Source organism: Lampetra planeri, chromosome 49 (genome assembly GCF_965212315.1).
Source record: "Lampetra planeri chromosome 49, kcLamPlan1.2.h2, whole genome shotgun sequence".
NCBI lineage: Eukaryota > Metazoa > Chordata > Hyperoartia > Petromyzontiformes > Petromyzontidae > Lampetra > Lampetra planeri.
The window spans coordinates 3,512-25,932 of record NC_136155.1 but is presented as its reverse complement, the minus strand read 5'-3'; the positions used below and the strand labels follow the sequence as shown (position 1 = coordinate 25,932).

General features: G+C 42.4%; 2 protein-coding genes across 2 annotated transcripts; both read left to right on the top strand.

The window, feature by feature from the left end:
• Positions 1–797: 797 nt before the first annotated feature.
• On the top strand, positions 798–11,681 carry LOC144734056 (uncharacterized). The gene is made up of 5 exons (XM_078616105.1): positions 798–949; positions 6,232–6,297; positions 9,671–9,799; positions 10,337–10,411; positions 11,446–11,681. Exons 1-5 carry the CDS (start codon positions 881–883, stop codon positions 11,566–11,568), a joined length of 462 nt encoding a protein of 153 aa, XP_078472231.1. The 5' UTR covers positions 798–880; the 3' UTR covers positions 11,569–11,681.
• Positions 11,682–14,528: 2,847 nt separating this feature from the next.
• BBLN (bublin coiled coil protein) lies at positions 14,529–22,127 on the top strand. Its single transcript, XM_078616106.1, has 2 exons — positions 14,529–14,698; positions 21,024–22,127. Exons 1-2 carry the CDS (start codon positions 14,620–14,622, stop codon positions 21,194–21,196), a joined length of 252 nt encoding a protein of 83 aa, XP_078472232.1. The 5' UTR covers positions 14,529–14,619; the 3' UTR covers positions 21,197–22,127.
• The last annotated feature ends 294 nt before the right edge of the window (positions 22,128–22,421 follow it).

Below are 22,421 nucleotides of genomic sequence, written 5' to 3'. Positions count from 1 at the left end.
GGTGGAGGCAATGTTGCTCAGAACTGACAGCAAAGGAGGGGTGGGGGGGAGTCGGTCAAATAATTCCTGAGATGAGGGAAGAGACATGGGCTATGATACAGTATAAACAATATTGAAGGTGTGGTGAGACGAGGAGAAAGTTGAAGATAAGAGACATATTCGAGAGGTTCAATGACGATTTATGTAAAGTGGTCCCGGTACTGGGTGGATTAATTATGACATCGCAGGATCGTGATCGGTGGCGGCGGCGACGGATTGGAGAGGAGGCGTTCATCCAGCAGTGGACTGACTACGGCTCTCTCATGTGATGTCGGGTAGAACCGTGTTGCCATTCGGTCGTGACGTGACATTATATGTTTTTTATTGCGCCTATATCTATGGGACACTTTTGCCAGTAACAAAATGATGAAAAAACAAGAAGATGAATTCCCCTTTTTGGTTTAACATTGGTGAGACAAGGCCACGGAGAAGGCTGACTCGAGTGCAGGCCAATCAGTTTCAAAGACAATGCATGTTGTTTCATCAGAGCATGCTTGTTTTCATGTATTGCCACACGTATGTGGTTAATGCAGATCTGATGTCTTCCAAAAGGTGTCTATTTGGTATTTAAACATCTTATCACCTCCTGTGCCATTTCCAGAAAGGGTAAAATCCTATTCGTATTTTTGGCATCATGTTTTAAGGCGCCAACTTGTTTTTTTTACAAGAACCCACCCCTCTTCCCTTAAGCTATTTGGGTGCCCTTTAGCTTCTGCTTTGATCCGCTTTATATAGCGGCGCGGGTGGCTCCTGCGAGCGGAAACACACAACGCGCGTCTCGTTCAACGTAGGTGTGGGTCACCAGTCGCTCGCATGCATCATCCTCCTCTCGCTGCGGGCGATGTCCATGCCGGGCGACAGGAATGACCACTGCAGGGATGTATCGGAGCTGCAGGCGTCCGCCAAGAAGGTAAGTCGATTTCTAACGCTCACATTCGTGCGTATGTACGCTCACATCAGAACGTAGTAATCAGAAAAAACACATTTTGTAAATTCTCGTCACTTAGTCAATCAGGCCCCGTGGTGCAAAATGTGCAGTCTATATTATCTTACTCTATGGCCTCACTCTCTATGTATGTGTCATTGTTAAGGGTCATTGCCTCAAAGGTCGCCTATCATATATATTTTCAATTCGGACCACACGTTGTCATTGACAAATGTGTTAAGTTTGTTTATGTTATTATTCCTGCGCACCACTGCCAATGCAGCGTACCTAAATACGGTAGTGTGTACTGCAGTAGATGTGTCGCTGCCGTGACAATGGCGAGCGGTGGCACAGTGGTTAACGCACTGAGCTCTGAACCCGGCGAGCCGAGTTCGAATCCTGCTCCCGCCCAACATCGGTGACGAATAATTGAGCCGGGTTTGAGGCTTCCCTCGGTCGACTCACCCTTAAATAAATACTTGAAGTGTGTGTTAAACATGACCACTGGAGAGACAAAGGTGGCCGAGCGTGGTGTTGCTCTTCTCGCCCATGCCCTCGTGTGCCGTGCCGGCCTTAATAGGTGCTGACTAACAGCACTTTCCCCATCAGTCTACTAAGGGTATTAGGCGACCTTTGCATTTATTGTTGTGTGGGGAGCGGTGTCGCAGTGGTTAGCGTAATGCGCTAACGAACACGGTGACCTGAGTTTCATTCACGCTCACGGCCAACATCAGTAGCCAGTGATAACTAAACCCCCCACTCGACTTAAAATTAAATGAGTACCCTGGTGCCTTGTGTAAATATCAGTACTGGGAGAGAAAGGCGGTCGAGCGTGATGCTGGCCACATAACCCTTCCTTTCTCTCCTCACCCTCGTTCGCCGCGCCGGCCTAGATAGATGCTTGCTGACAGCACTTGTCTTAACGTTCTGCTCTGGTTATATGGGGCATCTTTCTCTTTGTTGGATGCGTGTGGGAGCGGTGTCGCAGTGGGTAGCGCTGTCCAATATACGGCATTGATACCCCGGGTGTATGAATATCAGTCTTGGGGAGACAAAGATGGTCCGGCATGCATACTGCTGGCGTTTATATGTGATTACTGGAAAGGAACACACCGAGCCGAATTGTCACGTGAGTTCGATTCCCAGCCACACCAGTGGCGAGTGTGGTGGACAGACAACCCCGACGAGTTTGCATCTCTAACCCACCACTTCGTGGGGGGCGTTATGATTGATAATGAATACGTTAATGTGCAAGGTGTTTATAGATGGAATTAAAGCGAGTATATACCTGGACGCATCTGTCTGACCTATGAGTATAATTTGTATACCATGTCCCCTTATATAACTGGTGTTCTTTAGGCACTTCAGTCCATGCATAGTATATTTCTTGTTCCAGACTTAAGGCAACGTACACTTTGTCTCAGAGATACATATGCGACAACACTGGCACGAAGAAATAGGCTTAATTTTGGATTTACGACTGTAAGAGAATTTGACTTATTTTTTATATTAATTCGCTTATTTAGCCAGTAAAGCCCCACTGAGTCTCAATACTTTTTCAGTCAGTTTTCTCAGTAGGAGCGGATGTTATTGTTATCCCAATTGAGTAATTTGCAAGTGTTTTTTTAGATGTTACCTACCTTGCCTAGTATACAGGAAGTCGTGGATTGGATCACAACCCTGACGCCTGCTCTATCATTGGAGTTCGTATGTCTCTCTCCCTGTGATCGCGTGGATTTTTCTCCAGCTACTTCGGGTTTTTCCTCCACATTTAGAAGCATGCATTTAAAGCATTTGGCTGCGACACATTTGCACACGATAAGCCACTGCGTTAAGCTGTTATAATGTGTGGCCAGGTCGTTTCTGAAAAATAGCTATATAGCTCAGTGGGCCTTAAAAAATGCTTTATATATATAGTTTAATAGTTGGCCAATACCAGTAACACTGCAGGTTTTTGTTTTGCTATTGGAGCAAACCAGATAATTGGAGGAAACACATGCAAAAGAGGGGGAGAACGTATAAACTCCACACAAAACAGGCACCCGATTTGGGTATTGAACACAGGACCTGCTTGCTACGAGGAACGAACGTTACTACCACCGCGCCGGCCTGTTTCTGTCCAGGTGATCCAACCCTTGCCGTAAGAACGTTCGCGAGTTTGAGAAATACAAATGGCGCGGGTTTGACCCTATTCCAGTTCACGTTGCTCGTTCATGGTTTCATTTGACATGTTTACAATGGCCGTGTGGCTTTACAGCATCCGGTACTGTATGCACTATCTTAGAAGCGTATTGAAAATAAGGAAGTCACCACTGTCCTAAAAAATGTGGGGTAAGAAATCGAGTCACTGGCCGTTGATCCTGTACATCTTTGGATTCTAATTCGAAATGAAACTTTTTTTATTTTACCAGGTAACACCCACTGCGCTAAATAGCTCTTTTTCAGAATCAACCTGCCACAATTGATAGCTCAACTAAGTGGCTTATCATTGGAAATGTATAACAGCTAAATACTTTAAATGCAGGTTTCTAAATGTGGAGGGAAAAACCGGAGGACCCGGAGAAAAATCTACTTCACCACGGGAGAACATTCAAATTCCAAATAAAACCGACAACCTCCTGTATACCAGGCGAGGCAGTTAACATCTCGCCACCATGGTACCCGAGCACAGACCAATTCTTAATCCACACAACTCACTCGTAAATCTTCACCGTTATATTCTTAGGTTTTTTCGGTAAAGTCACGTAGGTAAAAAATTTTAATTAATAAAAGTAAAATAAAAATAAAAATCACGACGTTTCGGAGGCAACACAAGCTTCCGTCTTCAGGTGGAACAGTCACAGCACGATAGCTGTATCAAGTGAGAGAAATTCCAAGAAAACCGTGTTTTATATATACTGGTTGAGGGTGGGAGGAGCCAAGGTAGGCCCTGAATATTATTTCTGAGGTTCGGTGCGGCTGAAGCACGCTGTTAGGAAAGAGCCTTTGTTGTGTAAACTAGGTGCGGATGATGTAAAGGTGCATGTAAAAGGGACTGAGCCTTTTTGTTATGTAGAGATGATGCGGCTTAAATCGCTGCCAGGAAATTAGTCTTTGTTGTGTAGAATGGTTGACTGAGCCTATTATTATTTAGAGGTGGTGCGGCTTAAATCGCTGCCAGGAAATTAGTCTTTGTTGTGTAGAATGGTTGACTGAGCCTATTGTTATGTAGAGGTGGTGCGGCTGAAATCGCTGCCAGGAATGCTCCAAATATGTGTAGTTAAATCTTTTTTGCATGGTTAATAACATCTTTCCAATGATAATCACTTTCCAATGATAATCATTGGAAAGATGTTATTAACCATGCCCCCACAACCGGGTTCAAAACCCGCTCCTCGCTGGAAGTTCGGCTCCCTTCCCTTGTGTGTATTCTTACTCTATTCTTGCTGTATTCTGACTGGTTGCCCGACGGGCTTCGCCGTGGCCATACGATGTTAGGTCAGTCCACGGTGCCGCAGTGCAATTTAACCTGGGGGAAATCTGCCAATTCCCTGGCCCCGGGAAACCGTGGAGCCCCCCCCCCCCCCACCACGAGGGGACTCTCGGGTGAAAACCCAGGGGCCAGGTGATTCCCCCACGAGGTCCTACGTGGTGCAGGTGGGTGTTCAGTGGGGGGGGGAGTGTGCGCCCGTGTGGGGGGTTTGCAAAGGGGCAGCAGCCCCAGCAGAGCTGCTCCGTTGCGGTGGCATCACAAGTGGCTCATGAGCAAATGGTCACGGTGGTTATTGGGTCAATTCCAATCAGGATCCACAAAGCTTGCCCCCCCCTCCCTCCAGCTTCGTCAGGATAAGACGAGTTATACGGCATGATTACGTACATTCTATGCTACTACCCGCCATTGATTCAGTGCTGAGCCTACTCCTGCTCATGCAACTGCTGTGCAAGATAAATGTTCCATCCTCAGCACGATCGGCATTGATGTTATTTCGTTAGGCAGTGGTGGCTACGCACATGGCTTGTAATCTATCACGATGGAGGCGGCGGGGGTTGGTGGATCACACAAATGTTGGAAAAACCCATTCCCATGCGTGCCGAGGTGCCATATGTCACAGTGCCACATACTGGATATCTGTGAAAACGAGCTTTATAGCTCATCGGATTCCTCCAGTATAAATAAAGATTCTTATTCGAATATACTGGCTTGCCGAGAGAAGGCGGTACAGTACATAATAGTGCAGATTTATAACATTTTGTTTGGGATAGCTTGGTGTCCCCTCACATGCTTGGATTTTCTCCAGGTGCTCCGGTTTGCTCCCACGTGTATAAACACCCATTAATTTGATGAAGACATCGAAATATAAAGAGGAATGCAGAGCTTGGGTAATTGTTGGGTCTGGGTAAAAATGCCATGATTTTGTCGAAATGTCGTAGGTGTCCCTGAGCCATGTCTAAACGTCTCAAACAACATGTTTAACCATGTCTAAGCATTTTGGGGGTGTCTGGACCCCAAGACACCAACACAGCGGCTGCACGCCTGTATGCTATACCAGTACAATTCGTGTGTGCGTGTGAAAGCATGCATTACTAACAGAATTGAGGCTCGGTTAATTGGCTGGCTTGTCAGTTTGTGTTTAACTTCAGACAAAAAGCACAACCGATTACGGCTTAAATTTACACTTGCATACAGTATGTTCTCCTACAACGCGGTAGTTGCGTTCCTGAAGAACATCGCGTTATGGAAAAATGTCCTTATTATAAATAATATATAATATAGGGTAAAGCACAGTCCGTGATAACACGTGAGATGCGTACGCATGCTTAACAAAGATTGAGGCGCGTGGGTAGCATCTCGAAGAATCCAGCAGCATTCCGCCCCTTGTGCGATCCGCCTTGTGTGATCCTTGTGTGATCCGCTTTGTGCGATCCGCCTTGTGTGATCCTACGCCGAGGCAGCCGCACAACCGCTGCTTCCTGCTCGTGCGACGTAGTTTTGTTCCCTCAATCGCGTTATATCCAATACGCATCCGCATTATAAAAATGTGTTCCCTAATACATTCATCGCTTTATGAAAACACGTATTATATGAGAACATACTGTATTTGGTGTGCGCCAGTATTCCAGACTGACGATAGATTGGCAGCCAGAGAAGGGATGAAAATCAGGTCATGTTCTGGAGGAAATTGAGGGACGGTGGTGGTTTGGGGAGGCCTTCATCAAGCAGTGGATCGATCATGAATGTTGATGATGTTGAAAATATTACGTGTGTGCGTGGGCATTTTTGTTTTCAGTGCAAAGTGGCAAATGAATCCGTCAAGCTATACCGAGAAAAAAACGATTTGGAATGCGGCACTACAGTAAGAACCTGCATCTGTATTTTCGTTATGGTTTAATTTGCGTTACCAGACAATGGTATCTTTACATTTTCGGAGTTGGTCCACGTTTTAGCATTGCCCCAATATATGTTTGTACATGTACAGCCAGATATCCTCCCCAATGCCTTGCAAGCAATGAGGGTCATTGACCATACTTCACCACGATGGTCAATGCGGGTTGATGAAGGTGTGAGCACTACAGAATAGCGATGGATTTTTTGCACTGCCCTCTACTGCTCACAATACCTACTGCACCTGTTTTGTGCACATAGTGGTCACCCATCGGAGAGGAATCTAGGGTCAACCCTGCTAAGCTTCCGAGGTCTGATAGGATAAGACGTAGCCTAGGTGATATGGTCTTTGTCCTTATTTTTAAATCCTTTATATTAAGTTCGCGTGCTTGCTTGCTTAGGACCGTGCAAATCTTTCGGTCGTTTTTTAACACACTTCCCGTGATCCAATCGAGCTGACATTTTCCACACAGACTCGTTGTGCCAGACAATTATTGTTCGTGAAAAAAAATTCCCAAAATTTTACACTTTTTAGGCAAAAAAAATTATTTTACATATATTCAAATAGAACTCATTCACAGTATAAGAGCCCAGAGCGTAACCCCTCCACAGGCCGTGGCGGAGTAGCGCAGTTGGTAGTGCCCTCGCTTCCCATGCCAAAGGTCGCGGGATCGATCCCCGCATCCTCCACAGGCGAATATATTTTTTAATCCTTTATATTAAGTTCGCTGCCACGCATATAAAGGATTTATAGTGAAAAACTTTGTTTTTACGGGTAATACTTATTATTCACTTTATTTTATTTATTTTTTAATGGAATTTATTTTTATTATTCTAATCACTTTATTTTTTTCCCCAAATCACGTTTTTGCCACCAAATCACGTTTTTGCCCCCAAATCACGTTTTTGCCCCCCAAATCACGTTTTTGCCCCCAAATCACGTTTTTGCCCCCTAAATCACGTTTTTGCCCCCAAATCACGTTTTTGCCCCCAAATCACGTTTTTGCCCCCCAAATCACGTTTTTGCCCCCAAATCACGTTTTTGCCCTCCAAATCACGTTTTTGCCCTCCAAATCACGTTTTTGCCACCAAAATCACATTTTTGCCCCCAAATAACGTTTTTGCCCCCAAATCACGTTTTTGCCCCCAAATCACGTTTTTGCCCCCAAATCACGGTTTTGCCCCCAAATCACGTTTTTGCCCCCAAATCACGTTTTTGCCCCCAAATCACGTTTTTGCCCCCAAATCACGTTTTTGCCCCCAAATCATGTTTTTGCCCCCAAATCACGTTTTTGCCCCCAAATTACGTTTTTGCCCCCAAAATCACGTTTTTGCCCACAAATCACGTTTTTGCCCCCCAAATCACGTTTTTGCCCCCTAAATCACGTTTTTGCCCCCAAATCACGTTTTTGCCCCCCAAATCACGTTTTTGCCCCCAAATCACGTTTATTTTTTAATTCAATTTATTTTATTATTTTAATCACTTTATTTTAATTATTTTTAACCACTTTATTTCTTTTTAATCACTTAATTTTATTTATTTTTTTATTCAATTTATTTGTATTATTTTAATCACTTTATTTAAATTATTTTTTAATTGAATTTATTTTTATTATTTTAATCACTTTATGTTAATTATTCATATTTTAATTATTTTTTTACCACTTTATTTATTTTTAAATCCTTTATATTAAGTTCGCGTGCTTGCTTGCTTGCTTAGGACCGTGCAAATCTTTCGGTCGTTTTTTAACCCACTTCCCGTGATCCAATCGAGCTGACATTTTCCACACAGACTCGTTGTGCCAGACAATTATTGTTCGTGAAACAAAATTCCCAAAATTTTACACTTTTTAGGCAAAAAAAAATTATTTTACATATATTCAAATAGAACGCATTCATGGCTTTGGCTGAACGTCAGAGTGTAAGAGCCCAGAGCGTAACCCCTCCACAGGCCGTGGCGGAGTAGCGCAGTTGGTAGTGCCCTCGCTTCCCTATGCCCAAAGATCGCGGGATCAATCCCCGCGTCCTCCACAGGCGAATATATTTTTAAATCCTTTATATTAAGTTCGCATGCTTGCTTGCTTGCGTGCTTGCTTACGACCGTGCAAATATTTCGGTCGTTTTTTAACCCACTTCCCGTGATCCAATCGAGCTGACATTTTCCACACAGACTCGTTGTGCTAGACAATAAATGTTCGTGAAAAAAAATTCCCAAAATGTTACACTTTTTAGGCAAAAAAAAATTATTTTACATATATTCAAATATAACTCATTCATATCTTTGGCTGAACGTCACAGTATAAGAGCCCAGAGCGTAACCCCTCCACAGGCCGTGGCGGAGTAGCGCAGTTGGTAACGCCCTCGCTTCCCATGCCAAAGGTCGCGGGATCGATCTCTGCGTCCCCCACAAGCGAATATATTTTTAAATCCTTTATATTAAGTTCGCTGCTACGCATATAAAGGATTTATAGTGAAAAACTTTGTTTTTACGGGTTATACTTATTATATTACAGTGATTGTTTTCCCCTCTAATGTCACTTTAGTTGAGTAATATTGAGCACTGACCATTCCATCAATTACATCACTTTAGTTGAGCAATATTTTACACTGATGAGACCCAAAAGGCAAATAATAGAATAAGCTGCACACGTTTTTTTCTTTACGTGGAGAGACAAAAGTACGTGTGTAAATGTGTTTATTTAATTCTTAAAAAGTAGTTATTTTTTACCTAACTTTTTCAAAATATAGTTGATCACGGTTTTTTATCAGACAAACTTGCACAATATACTGCCCATCTATATTTTATATATACAATGGATGTACATCAATTGTATGGCCCCTACTCTGGGTGTGATGGTGCATGCCTGTGATTCATGGTTGGTGGATCACGAAAATACCTGTCAAACTCTGAAACCTGAAGGGCTGTGAGGTGGCCAAGAGAGAGCTATATAGCAAAGTGGGTCCTTTCAGTGTTACACCACTTTTGAATGGGCTATCTCTAGGTGTTACAATTTACTCCCACCGACAAAATGCTCCATATACATTGTCCAAACAGCCCAATGGAGGACCCTCCTGAAAAATGTGTCAAGAGATTCCCTGTATGTATGTGGAACTTCATTCGCACAGTACGTAGCCAACCATGCTAATCAGATGATTTACTACATTAATATATGACATTATATCTATTAGTTTATGACATTGTTAGCGTGATTAATATTAAAAGTTACCGTTATTGAATCGTAGATGCCTTTTAATGAGCGCAAACAAAGTAATCAATGGGCTATTTGTCACGTCGCTATAATTTTAACATCAATGTTTTTTGTTCGTGTGCCGTTGTTATTTAGATGAACGAAGGAGAGTTCATGCACTTCCTTAACTCTTACAATGCCAGCAGATTATTTAGAAAAAAGACCAATTGCTTTGCGAATGTATTCACCACATTTCTACAATTTGCTGAACGCATCAAGAGAACGGTGAGACCCTTGAATTCTCTGCTTTGCTTGTGCACAGTCCATTACATTTTGCATGACGAATGTATATTGAACTTCTTTCGCACTGTACGTAGTCAACCGCGAAAATCTCTTGTCGGTTGTTGTCATGACGCATACTGCCAATTTGTATTCCGTTTGCTTTAACAACAGCATCAGTGACATCTGTTTTTTCCCTCGTGTCTACATTGCTTCACCTATCACTTAGGCTCACTCCGAACGTACTACTTCCATTTTTCATCGGCACATTTGTAGTTGTTTTGCTTGTTTCCTAGTTCAGTGACGAATATTGTGCCAAGCTTCATTGACAAAAATATTCGTTGGCGCATAGTGGCTATTTATTTATCTGTGTCACCGATGGCTGCGACCAGAGACCAAAGTGTGACCGACTACCATGAGAGGAATGAAGACTGATATTCATATATTTCAGGAACGTTATTACAGACCAGACTTCCGTAGGAAAACCAACAATGTTAACTGGCTATAAATCATAATAATGTCAACTTGTAATGTGCCGCACAGTCTTTGTTCGCTGTCCAAGAGAGAGATCAACTCAGAAGCACAAGGAACCAGACAAGGAGAAAAGACAGTCAAATGGTAAATGTGTTGCCTCCAAAGAAGTCTCTGCCTCTCTCGTGTGAACCACAACATATTAAAGTATTGACTTGAGTTAACTGATTGGCTGACCTGTAATTTTTCAGGGGATGAGGGTTGAGGTGAATATTGTGTTTCAGAGTAGAACGGGCTGTTTTCGTTCACTAGGCGAGGACTAAGAAAATTACCTAACGAAATCGACAGACTAGGCAAAGACTAAATCTTACAAGTTTCATAAACTAGACCAAGGGTCAGCAACCTGCAGCTCCGGAGCCGCATGTGGCTCTTTAAGGACCACTTCCAGACGTTATTTATTAAGGAACCACCATCTCATATCCACATGCATTGCTGCTCTTGAAATATTGAGTTATTTTTACCAAATTCAAAAAAATGGCTCCTCTTGTTGATTTAGTTGCCGACCCCTGAAATAGACGAAAGCAAAATTAAAAACTGCTGACGACATTAACACTGCTTTGTATAGTACGTGTGTCCTGGCTGGTTAAATTATGCAAGTGGATTGCATATTGCGGCGATTTTTGTGGATTTATACTTCATGGTGCCTATGATCAAATCACCCAGGAATGCACCCGATTACATCAGATCACGGAAGCTGAGCAGGAGTGTAGCCTGGACAGTGCTGGGATGGGAAACATACACGGAAGGTTATTTGATGCTGCAGACTGCGAGGCTGAGTGCTAAAAAGCAGAGGGTAGTTCAGCAACATTCATTGTTGTACCTGCACTGAACCAACTTGGTGAAGTATGGTCAAATATCCCCCATGACCTACACAGCATGGGGAGATCTTCATCCAGCATTGGATTGACAAAGGGATGTTAAATCACTATGCTACGTAGAGCATTTGTACGGTACACAAGCCCTTCAGTCACTAAACAAACCATACAATGTTTTCACAATTTGAATCGGTTGCAAGTTTTTGTTGTTGTTGTTTACAGCTTGGGCAATCGTAAGCATTAATAATAAATGTGTCTTCCCCGCCCCCCACTCCCCTTTCCTACACTGCCCTTTGTGCATTTCAGCCATCTACAAGGAATTCTATAAACAAGTTCTCCCATTCCGAGGTGAAAAACTATTTCCTCGGGTGCCTTGCGACAGCGAGTAAAAGTCCAATCTTGAATTGCGATCCTGAGAATAGCCCCTGACACCAATAAGATTGAAGGACAATGGTACCATGGATCTGCATCTATTCTGATACATTTTCCAGTGATTATTTGTCCCAGGAGCTTTTAAAAAACTACAAAAACACTTGTGTACGTGTCTTGATAAGGGATCTTTTAATTCCTGAGGGCCAAGTAATGTATTATTGTTGTTGTGATGATGCTTGTTTACCCAGGAAAGCCTCACCGAGTCTCAAGACTCCGAGTCTCAATACTCGGTGAGGAGGCTATGTTGCCGTGTGTAATCCCAAATGAATAATTTGCAGGTAATTTTGCAATATATTGATTTTTTTTGACAATACCAGTTGTTTATATACATGGGGAAAAAACTGGAGAACCCAGAGGAAACCCATACAGAACAGTGAGAACATACACACCCATGCCTTTCTTGCTGTGAGGCACAAGTGTTAACCACTGTGCCACCCTGCTACCAAACTTAGAAATACCTTTGGCGGGCGAGGCATTAACTCGTACCTTACCGTTATCCCAAATCAATGAAATAAAACCATCGCTTACCTTTACCGCAATCATGCGATGCATGCACACTAGCTCTGTTCTCAGAACTACTTGAAAGACAACTACTGTTGTACTTGCTAATATTAGAGGCACCAGTCAGAGTTGCACCCCTAATTTGGAAGTTCCCAGGTAGATTACAGAGATTACAGATTTCCCACAACTCTGATTAGCGCGTTCGGCTATGCACTTTACGAAAGAAGCTCAACAAACATACAACAATCAAGAGGGCTGTAGTATTACTGCCCTGCAGCACACAATATCACTTTGGTCTCCACCCAAGTTCACCCTCCTTGGCAGTGTATATCACGGTTATAGTGGTCCCTCACACAACACAGCTATATTGCCATCTTCCAGCCCCACAGCTGGAGCCCGGCTTGGTAGAGATTACATGTACTAAGTGGTCTGATGGTGTTTTCACAGATGAGCCAGTTTACATAAGCTAATCGCTTTGATTTTAGCAGCTGATCGCTCATTAATGTATGCAGGACATTACCAATTACAAAAAAACCCATTCACACTGTAGCCCTTTTTACAATCAGGGAAACAAATTATTTTTACCCTTTGGTTCTTTATGTGGAACCGATTTCACTTAACCGTAAACCCTGGGTCAACAAACTAAACACAAAAAGCAATTGTAAAGAAATTCGTTCTCTTTTTTTTACTCCTGATGACGATTGCTTGTGTTGCGATCGAAACGTCGTAGTTTTTTTTGTTCTACGTGACTTTACCGAAAGACCGAAAGAATATAAATTCTTTGAAACCTATATTTACAAGTGCATAGCTCACGCGGCTTCCTAATATCAGAAGAGAATTCCCGACGGCCGCAGAAGCGCATCTGAAAGTGCGCAATGCAGTGACCTTCTTTGTTCGATGGCGAGCCAAAAGCCGCCACTGCAAGGATGACTGGTATTCGTGTGATCAAAGAGTACTCTCAAAGAGTGAGTGGTGTGTGCAGTCATTTGTGGCTTGGCTGAGACTATCAACTCGCTACAATTGAGAACCATCTTTAATCACAGGTGGTAGCCTGAAACTCAATCGTGCCAGCTCAACTCTTTCAGTTACGTGGCTATTTCCTTGACAAGTACGTTTTATTCTTAACAAGTAATAGATTTTTGCAGCGAATGTTACAGATCATAAGGTAATTTTTGGGTTAGGCCATGTAATGATCTGGCCAAATCTGTGTCATTTAGACCCTCTCCACCACCTGTCAGAGCCCAAAAATGAGTGTCATACAACCAATTAGTGATGCACCAATTATTATTTAGCCCACTGGCAAGTTGATGAGCAATTCTCACAAATTCAGCGATTAGATACAATTTATTCTATTTAAGGGTGGCTTCTGAGAACGTGGCAATGCATGATGCTTCATTTTTTTATGTGAAGTTGAAAACTATTTCATAACTGTGCACGACCAGTTGATCCACGTGTTTGCAGCAACCTTGGAACTTTAGGATGACTCATGGTCTCATGCACATATTACGCATTTTGGAATGTTTTATTTAATTTTAATACCTTGGTAATAAAGGAACCTCTATCATCAGGGATTAATGCAGGATTTCTTATTTTGCGAAACCAATATATACTTACAGATAATTGTGATATTTATTACCTTTATTTATATATAAGTTATTTAACTACACTATGCACTGTATTGCACTGGCATACATATATGCATTTGATAAACATTAAGATGACCATGTGTCGCTTGATATATCTTTATCACTGGAATGTGGGTGCACAGATGTTAAATATATGTAATGTTATATTTAATAATAACTTTATAGACTGGGGATTACAAACTTTATTTAATTAAATTATTACTCGGGTTTTTTACTTTTTGGTAATACAGTATGTTTTTATATTGTACTGCCTGATGTTGTGATTTGTTTCGTGCTTTGTGTGCTTAAATAAATATACTGGACCCGGCATTTGCATTTATTTTCTTAAAAATATTATTGTGCTTGAAATTTCAAACGCACTGAGTCCGTCACATCTTTACAAAATGACCAGCGAGACGCATCATCGCCTGCGAGTCGCCCCTTGTTTGCTGTAGGACACATCTGGCACACAGGTTTTAGTTGTGTTGTATATCTCTCAGTCAGTGTGAGTGATGAAACAACACTCGCTGATTCACTCCAGTCAGTCGCCTCCCTGCCACTCGTCTATCGCTCCTGCCGTGGTTACCGTTCCCGTGAACTTCACTCTTTGATTGGTCACTCATGTTGAGGACTCGCTCAGACTAACAAGACTTTGATCTATCGTCTCATCCACTGACCAGCGCAGGTGAAGTATGGGAAAATAATCCCCATTTCAGGAAAATTATGGCGAGGCCCTCATCTAGCAGTGGACTGACAAAAAGCCCAACACGCGCACATAAACCAATTTCATTGCAAATAGCGAGTTTGAATAGAAAGACTGCAATCGCCTCCTATTGCTGGATCCCATTGAACCTCCTTGCCGGTTCCGGGTCCCGTTTGCTCCTCTTGCCGGTTCCGGGTCCCGTTACTGTCACGAGCAGCAATGGCCGGGCCCAACGGGGAGCCGAGTTCCATCGCGAGCGAGGACGCGAGCGAGGACGCGCTGCTTGAGGGAGACGAGGGTGAGCGGCGCGGCTCTGCGGTCGTGATACGCGGCCACAACGTCGAGCGGGACAATTCCTCCTCCACCCCCCCCCCCTCTAGGAAACGCGGCCGCGCGTTCGCCGCGACCGCCCTGGCTCGGTTCCCACCACCCGTTGCATTTCGTAGAGCGCATAAGCGGCCAGTTCCACGGCGTTTTCCTCTTCACGCGACCGCAGTTGCCCGTCAGCGGTGCGCTGGAGAATGTATCGGGAAGTCATTAAAGCACTTGCCACCCTTGTGTTAAGCGGACGACGCACTCCCCGTCGCCCTTTCCTTATCTGTTCGCATCAGATGAAGATACAATACATGTTGACGCATCCCATCAGCCCACACGGCCTTGTGGCAGTGTTGTTGTTGTTCAGCCCAGTCACTCACCGCCGGTCAGTCGCCGCCTCCGTGTCAGAGGAGCTGTACACCCCGAGCTACCACTGCTATTCAGAGTGGCCTGAAGTCAAATGTATCGTTCCGGATGACCGCTGCAAAATATGATTAAGAGTTTTGATTATCGTGTGCTGATCTTTAAAGGTGCATTGAACATTGTTGATACTGCTACTGATACTTCTGCTGTTATGGAGTGACTCATGCAGCCAGCTATGGCTGCAAAGTTAGGTGGTACATGTTATGTATATATCGTTTATTGTTACATTTGAATCACAGTTCCGATGATCACTGTTACATTGTTTTTATAGCTTTATTTTGGTGATTTTTAAAACGTGTTGGTTTAGCCATGTTTGTTGTAGTTAAGAGTTAGCCTGATAGCTTTAATCTAAATTGTCTTATGGTTGTTATTGTTTGAAGCGTTGATATACGTTGTTTTTTCTGGAAGACTTTGCTGTTTTTTCCTGGATTTTTCTGTTGCGCGTAATCACTTTAAGATGTTTCTTGTTAATGTTTTTGTTTGTTGCGGTTGCACCCAAGTCAAGAGTCGCATGGCTCACAGGGTTATACCTCATAAATTAAACTGAAATGAAACTTATATCGCTGAGAACCATTCGTTACTGTTCACTGTTGATGCCTCCACTCATATTGAGGGGGGACTCTATTCGTTCTGGAAGGTATCTGTTATTTATATTAATATTTGATTTGTCTAGGGCTCTAGGCCCTAGGATATGATTGATTCGTTATACACAATGACAGAAGCCAACCTTATAAACATTCTTAGATATCCCGCATGTAACGGATGGATTTGACACACTTAACCACACAGACAGTTTTCTATTTTTCAAATACAGTACAAACATCTCATTAAAGATCGGAGTACCAGATATTGAATATACAACTGACACTCGGTCCATAGAATACAAATTATCACAAAAGGCTATAAAAAATTGCCTAAGTTAAGGCGTGTGCAATGTGATGCTTATAATAAGGCAAACAATGCAACAAAGGCCGTCAGTCGGCCTTAGTCTGTTGCAGATGGTCTCACGCTCGCGTTGAGAAGGTGACACGGCATCCTCCTCCTCTGTGCTGGTTAATGTGCAGTCGTCGCACTGCCTCGAGCAGAGGATGCAACTGGTGACTTGCCAGGTGTGGTAAAACCTTGACGACGTTTAGATGATGACCTTTCTTCAACATCCGACTGTACAGCCGTATCTTCACTGTGATCATTATTCACGAGCTTGCTGTTTTACAGTTACTTTTTGTTTCGCTCTTGTCATCCACGGCACGCGACTTTGTAGCACACAGTTCGGTACAATGTGAACGTCTCTCGGTTTAACACGTAGCCTTTCGCCACCAATACACCGGTGTGTTGGAGTCGTCAATAATTGGCACGGTTTGTTTACGTGACACATCTTACTAATTGGCTGTCGGACGGTGGCGGGTTTAAGGACACATTTACGCAATCCAAGCAAGCAAAAACACTTTTATTATAGATTATCGTACTCCGTTTGAGTCTCTTTAATAGCACTTTCCGTATGTCTCGGCTCGATATTATTCAACAACCGCAAAACTTAACATTTTCTTTCAGAATCTCCACTGCTTTACCACTTTAGCTCCGAGTGGTTATTCGGCGATTCAGCCATTATCGTGCAATGCACTACTTCGAACGAAATAAGTCTCACTATGAGAATGCTTACCCCGAGCTCTCAAGACTGATATTGCACTGTGTTTGAGTTGTACGCCTTCTGGTGTCATCTGGTCCAACACCAATGGGGACTAGGCTCTAAAGAAAGCCGTCTCGGGTGTGGACCAATCAAATTCAAGGACAGTGCATATTATTATCATTATCAGAGTTGCTTCTTTTTGTTTGCTTTTTTTTACTACTTGTGTTGTGGTTATTGCAAACATGATGCCTTGAATAAAGGTGTCAGTTTTGTACCAGTTTAAAAGGGTAAAAACCTACCTCCAAATCAGCGGTTCCTAACCTTTTAGAGTGTGCAGACCCCTTTTCAACCTCCAAACATTTCCCGGACCACCACATGCTACTAGTTATTTCAAATCGTACATTTGCTATATGAGGATTTTTATTAGGATTTGTATTATTTTGTTTATTATCATAGGTTGGGAACTGCTGCTCGAGATATGAGTTTGATTACATTCAAGCAGAAAGAGTTGTTTACAGTGCTACATTTTTTTCTCATTTTCATCACTTTCAGTCACGGGGTTTACAATTATAAACAGTAAAAATGTATCCACTAATTCAAATAAAAAATAAACATCCTTTTATTTTCATTCAATGCATTGTGACTGGAAATTCACAACATGTTAATATATATAATTTGGTTCTTTCGGTAAAGTCATGTAGATAGAAAAAAAAATATTAACTTTCTTTTTTTTCTATCTACATGACTTTACCGAAAGAAACAAAGAATATGAATTTCAGTCACGAAAGTTTTAAGTCAAAATGTTAATATATCTTGTTTTACGGGGGTTACATTATTTTAAGGGGTGGAGCATGCAGTGCTGTGGTAAGCGCACTGTGCTATAAACCAAGCAACCTGAGTTTGATTCCCTGCCACGGTCAACATCAGTGGTGAGTAATATCAGAAACAATTCTCTCCTCCCCGTGCCATTCGTCAACCCAGTATGAAGTATGGTCAAACATTTTCCATGACCGACATGGTTTGGAGCCGCCTTCATCCAGCAATGGATTGACCAAGGGATGCGTACTTTATAAGTTTTAACTCCAGAGTTAGTGGTGGAGTTGATTTACCAAGTGCATGTTGAGGTTATTTGGATATCAAACTGGACTTAAGGAGTTGGTTATTATGATTCCAACACTGGCATCATGGAACTACAGGTGACAGGGAGCAGATTATTTTGGTGTTGGCAGCATTCCTACATCAGGGGTGCCGAATAAGGATAATTGAGTGATACGATAATGTTAATTGGATGTCAGCAGGAATTAACAATCTTAAGGGCTTGAAATATTGATGCCTACATTTTATGTGGTCATTACCATATTTTTTTAGCAGAGCGCTGTGTTGTGTGGATGCCACGTTTGTAGTTCTATGTGGTATTAACCTTAATAAATGACAGTGTAATTGAAAGTTTACAATTCTTGAATTGAAACTGGAAAGTTGATGACTAATCCTGGGACAATAAGAAAGTGAGGCTATAGGAACATTATTAAATCAAAGCTATGCCTGGTTCGTGTCATTGTGTGTGGGATTTGAGGGATTTTTTCCTGTTTTCTTCGTATAGAATTGTCAATCGGTGTAATTACCAAGTGTCCCTAGAATTACTCAAAACATGAAGCTATGTATGTGTGCAAGGAAAACTCTACCATATTCTGTACCTATTTTAAATTGCCTGCTAGAAATAAAGTTGTATGACTGTGTTTGCTTAGCATTTGGACAATTGGACATGGAGGACATCATTGGCAAGTGATTTCTGAACTGGTCCTGGGTCTGCCTTTTCCCTTCACTGACCCGCACTGACCAGTGTGAAATATGATCAAACAACCACCATGACTGACGTGGTATGGGGTTTTTATGTATGTTTAACTTCTTTCGCACCGTACATAGCCAACCATGTTTCTCAGAGGTGCGGGGGAAGGATAACAAACGAAACACAAAAATCAGTTCTAAAGAAATAAGTTTTCAATATATATTTAGAAGTGCGTAGCTCCAGTGGCTTCCTAATATCGGAAGGAAGAGCATTCCAGACGGCCGCAGAAGTGCAACTGAAAGAACGCGATGTGGCAACCATATTTGTTCGATGGTTAGCTGCTGTGAGGATGACTAGAGTTCACTTGTAATGGTTTATGCTCCTTGACTACAGCAAGGATTTGTGGTTCATTTGTGGCCAGCACGTTGTGTGTAATGAGTGCGACCTCATTATGTATTCATTTGGAAACCCAAGTTAATACCTTCATCCCGCAGTAGATTCTAAAAGGGGCTGTATATTATCGTTAAAATGCCATGGGCTTAGACAAACTGTCTTTTTTGTCCATGCTGTGATTGCAATGGCACACTAGGTTTTGTGTAACAAACCATTGACTTATTAATTAATAAGCCATATTTTCTAAAACTATAAGTAATGCACAGCCCTTTGAAATATCCCGCTGAATGAAGGCCTCCCCATACCGAATCAGTTGTGGGGATTGTGAAGTGTTGCTATCCACAGTAGCACTACTCCAGTCCCCCCTTCCCACCCCCATATTGATTTTGAAATTTTGACTAGAGCTGTTGAGCTGTCATGTAAGAAAAAGGGACGCCTGTGCTGTTAAAAGTTTAGTTATTCCACACATTTGTTAGAATTCATGCCGTGTTACATTTTTGAATAACATGGAAGGTGGGATGCAGTATTCTGGTAATGCAGTGTTCTTCACAAATATTTAGAGGGAAGCCACTTTTGCCAATAAAACATTAGTATGAGGGCCACCACACATTTGAAACCATCAGTTTTGACAGCATCATTGGGTGTTTTCACATTTGTATATTATGGGGGCCGCACGTCAGGGCCGCACTCAAGGCCACCAGGGGCTGTCAGTGGCCCACAGGCCTTGCAGTGAAGAACACTGGTAATGTACTCGTACACACAGTGTCGCCAGGGTGGGCTTCCCCATATGTAAATTAAAGTTTGGGCAGTATTTTTCTTCAGAGACCAGTTTATATAGTACAATCACTCGGACCTTCCGTACTCACAAAATCATATACATGTTTGGCTGTTTTGTCAGTCTACTGGTCTATGTCGGCCTCCCCACGCCCTACAGGTTATGACTGTTATTTCACCACACTTTACCGCGTTAGTCAGGTAGGGAGGACAAGTTGTAGCATAAATGTACCACTCAGCCATGGATGTTCTTGCATTGCCCCCTGCTGATTCAATTGCTCAGTAGCAGCTTACAACACCTGTTCTATGCTTGAAAATCAAGATCGAGACGTGGACAAAGTCGTTGATTTCACCACACCTTGCAATCCCTTTCTACAATTTGCCAGATCACGGCAGCTCGGTTAACACACAAAATCATATACCAACACTTCACATGATTTAGCGTATTGTTAACACCAAACAAACCAAACCTTTGTCAAACCCATTGGTAACTTCTCACATACAAAATAACTTAAAAGATCGACCAGCTTCGCCTCCAAGTTACTGGTTTATGGGTGTGCTGACAGTGTTTTGTGTCAGCGTATTGTGAAGGCAGATGTACACTGTGTGTGTTGTACACGGGTTGTGTGTGTTGTATACGTGTGCGTATGCAGTATGCAGTAACATTTTCGGCCAGGGCCAAAATTTGTGGAAAATCGGTATCTGAACAGGTTTTGTGCCATTTACATTTTGACTCTACCTTCCATAATTACTAAGTGCTGTGTGTAAAAATCAACATGAGGGAGTTAGAGGTGTGCTATGAGCCATTTTATCCCCTTCCCCCAGTCTTCTCTCCTGCCTCCACTTTATCGTGCCAGCCTTAATAGGTGCTTAACACAGCACCTGGCACGAACAGTCTGGTAAAGGTTATAAACGGGGGTATCTTTATATTTAAGACATGGCTGAGCAGTAGGCATTTGCCGCTTGTTGCAGAGATTTGCGGTTCCATCATAGTGGCTTCTCTGGTTAATACTGCAGATGTGTTGACCAGAATTACGTGCAGTCTGCTTGACGGTGGAGGTTAAATATCTTATGATGTTACATGAAAAAAGAGTAGGCCATGTGTGTTGGCGTAACAACCCGAATCTTGCCAAAGTTGCAAATTACACAGCAAATTGCCTGATTGAGTAAAGGCACGTCACAATATTCCCGCTTCTGTGAAACCACTGCAGACTATAATAGCCTGTGAAAAATAGCGCCTTTCTCTTATGTGTCAATGGCGCAAATGTCAAATGTGCTCGATTAGAATTGTCTTTTTATGTGCAGAGTACCAAGATCTGAACTCCGCGCTTGACCAAATCAGCTCCTTCCTGGACCAGCTGGAGGAGCGGAACGACTCCTTGAATGCTCGTCTCCGGGAGCTGCTGGCGTCGAACCAGCAGGAGCGACGGGGCGCGTCCAGCGAGGCCCAGGGCACTCAGCAGCAAAACGAGCGCTGATGCCACATCTACCCCCCTCATCATCGCTCACCTCCTAAGTTTTTTTAACCCTTGTTTGTTTTGCTCTCGACACATTTGCCCAGTTGGGCTGGAAGTTGGATCTTTTTCTTTCTTCAACCATACCGAAACCGAGACTGGAGGAGAGTTGAATTGGAAGTGAGAGGCTTTATAAAATTCATGGATCTTGTGTTTCGTTGACGGAGGTTTTGGTTTATTGCATTTTATGGCATCCAAGGCAAATAAAATGTAAAAATAAAATTTTAATCGAAATAAAATGTGGTTAATTTATTCCTTCAACTGCATGTGTATTTCTGTTTACGTGTTGATGAGTCGATGTCAGATATTGCCGTGACTTCAGCTGACAAAATTAGAACCACAAAGTATTGAAGTAACTTTCAAAGTATATTTGCTCATACGCACAACCTGAAATAGAGTGGTGTCACAATCTTGAGTAAACTTTAGTTCCTTTATACAAACAAAAGTGTTTTTTATTGATTTTGCGCAAGATGAGTTTGTATAGTAGTTTTACTCGTAGTTTTAGAACAATTGAGATCCATTATCTCTTGCAGGAGTGGGTTGAGAGTGGTAATAAGGGTAAAGCTGAATAAATTTGGATTCTGCGTTTAACACTGACACAATAACCTCTCGTGTGTGAATGGTTAAGTCACAGAAACAGAAGATTCCTTTATAGTCTAGAATAGATTCCAGTTCACTACTGTGTATAATTTGAATTTATTTGAATGTAAAAACAAATCCTGTCATGTTTGTTTTAAGCACTCGTATGCATGATGAAATTAAATTCACTCACTGGTAATGTTGGTTATATGTTTGTCTCGACTACCCATCAGAAATGTGAATGTAGGTATGAACATTCCTGCTGCTGTTTGTGGAATAAATGCTCCTGGGGAATGTCGTATGTCATGAACATTGAGCACTTGACTTTGTAATGTGTTATTATTTCTCAAGTGCAGCTGTTGCTAGAATTCCATAAAATATTAAATTCGCATAATTACTAGGTACAGCTACTTTCTTTTACCCGTGGGCAGATTATCCAGAATGCTGATTAACCTCACTTGTTCACGTATTGCAGGTTTGAATTATTTGCTGCTTATGACTCATGGTCGGTGAATCATTGCCCACTTTCTTGCAAACGTGTTTGCAACTAATTGATTATTTTATGACACAATTACATACATGTATGTCTTCACTTCCAACCTATATAGGT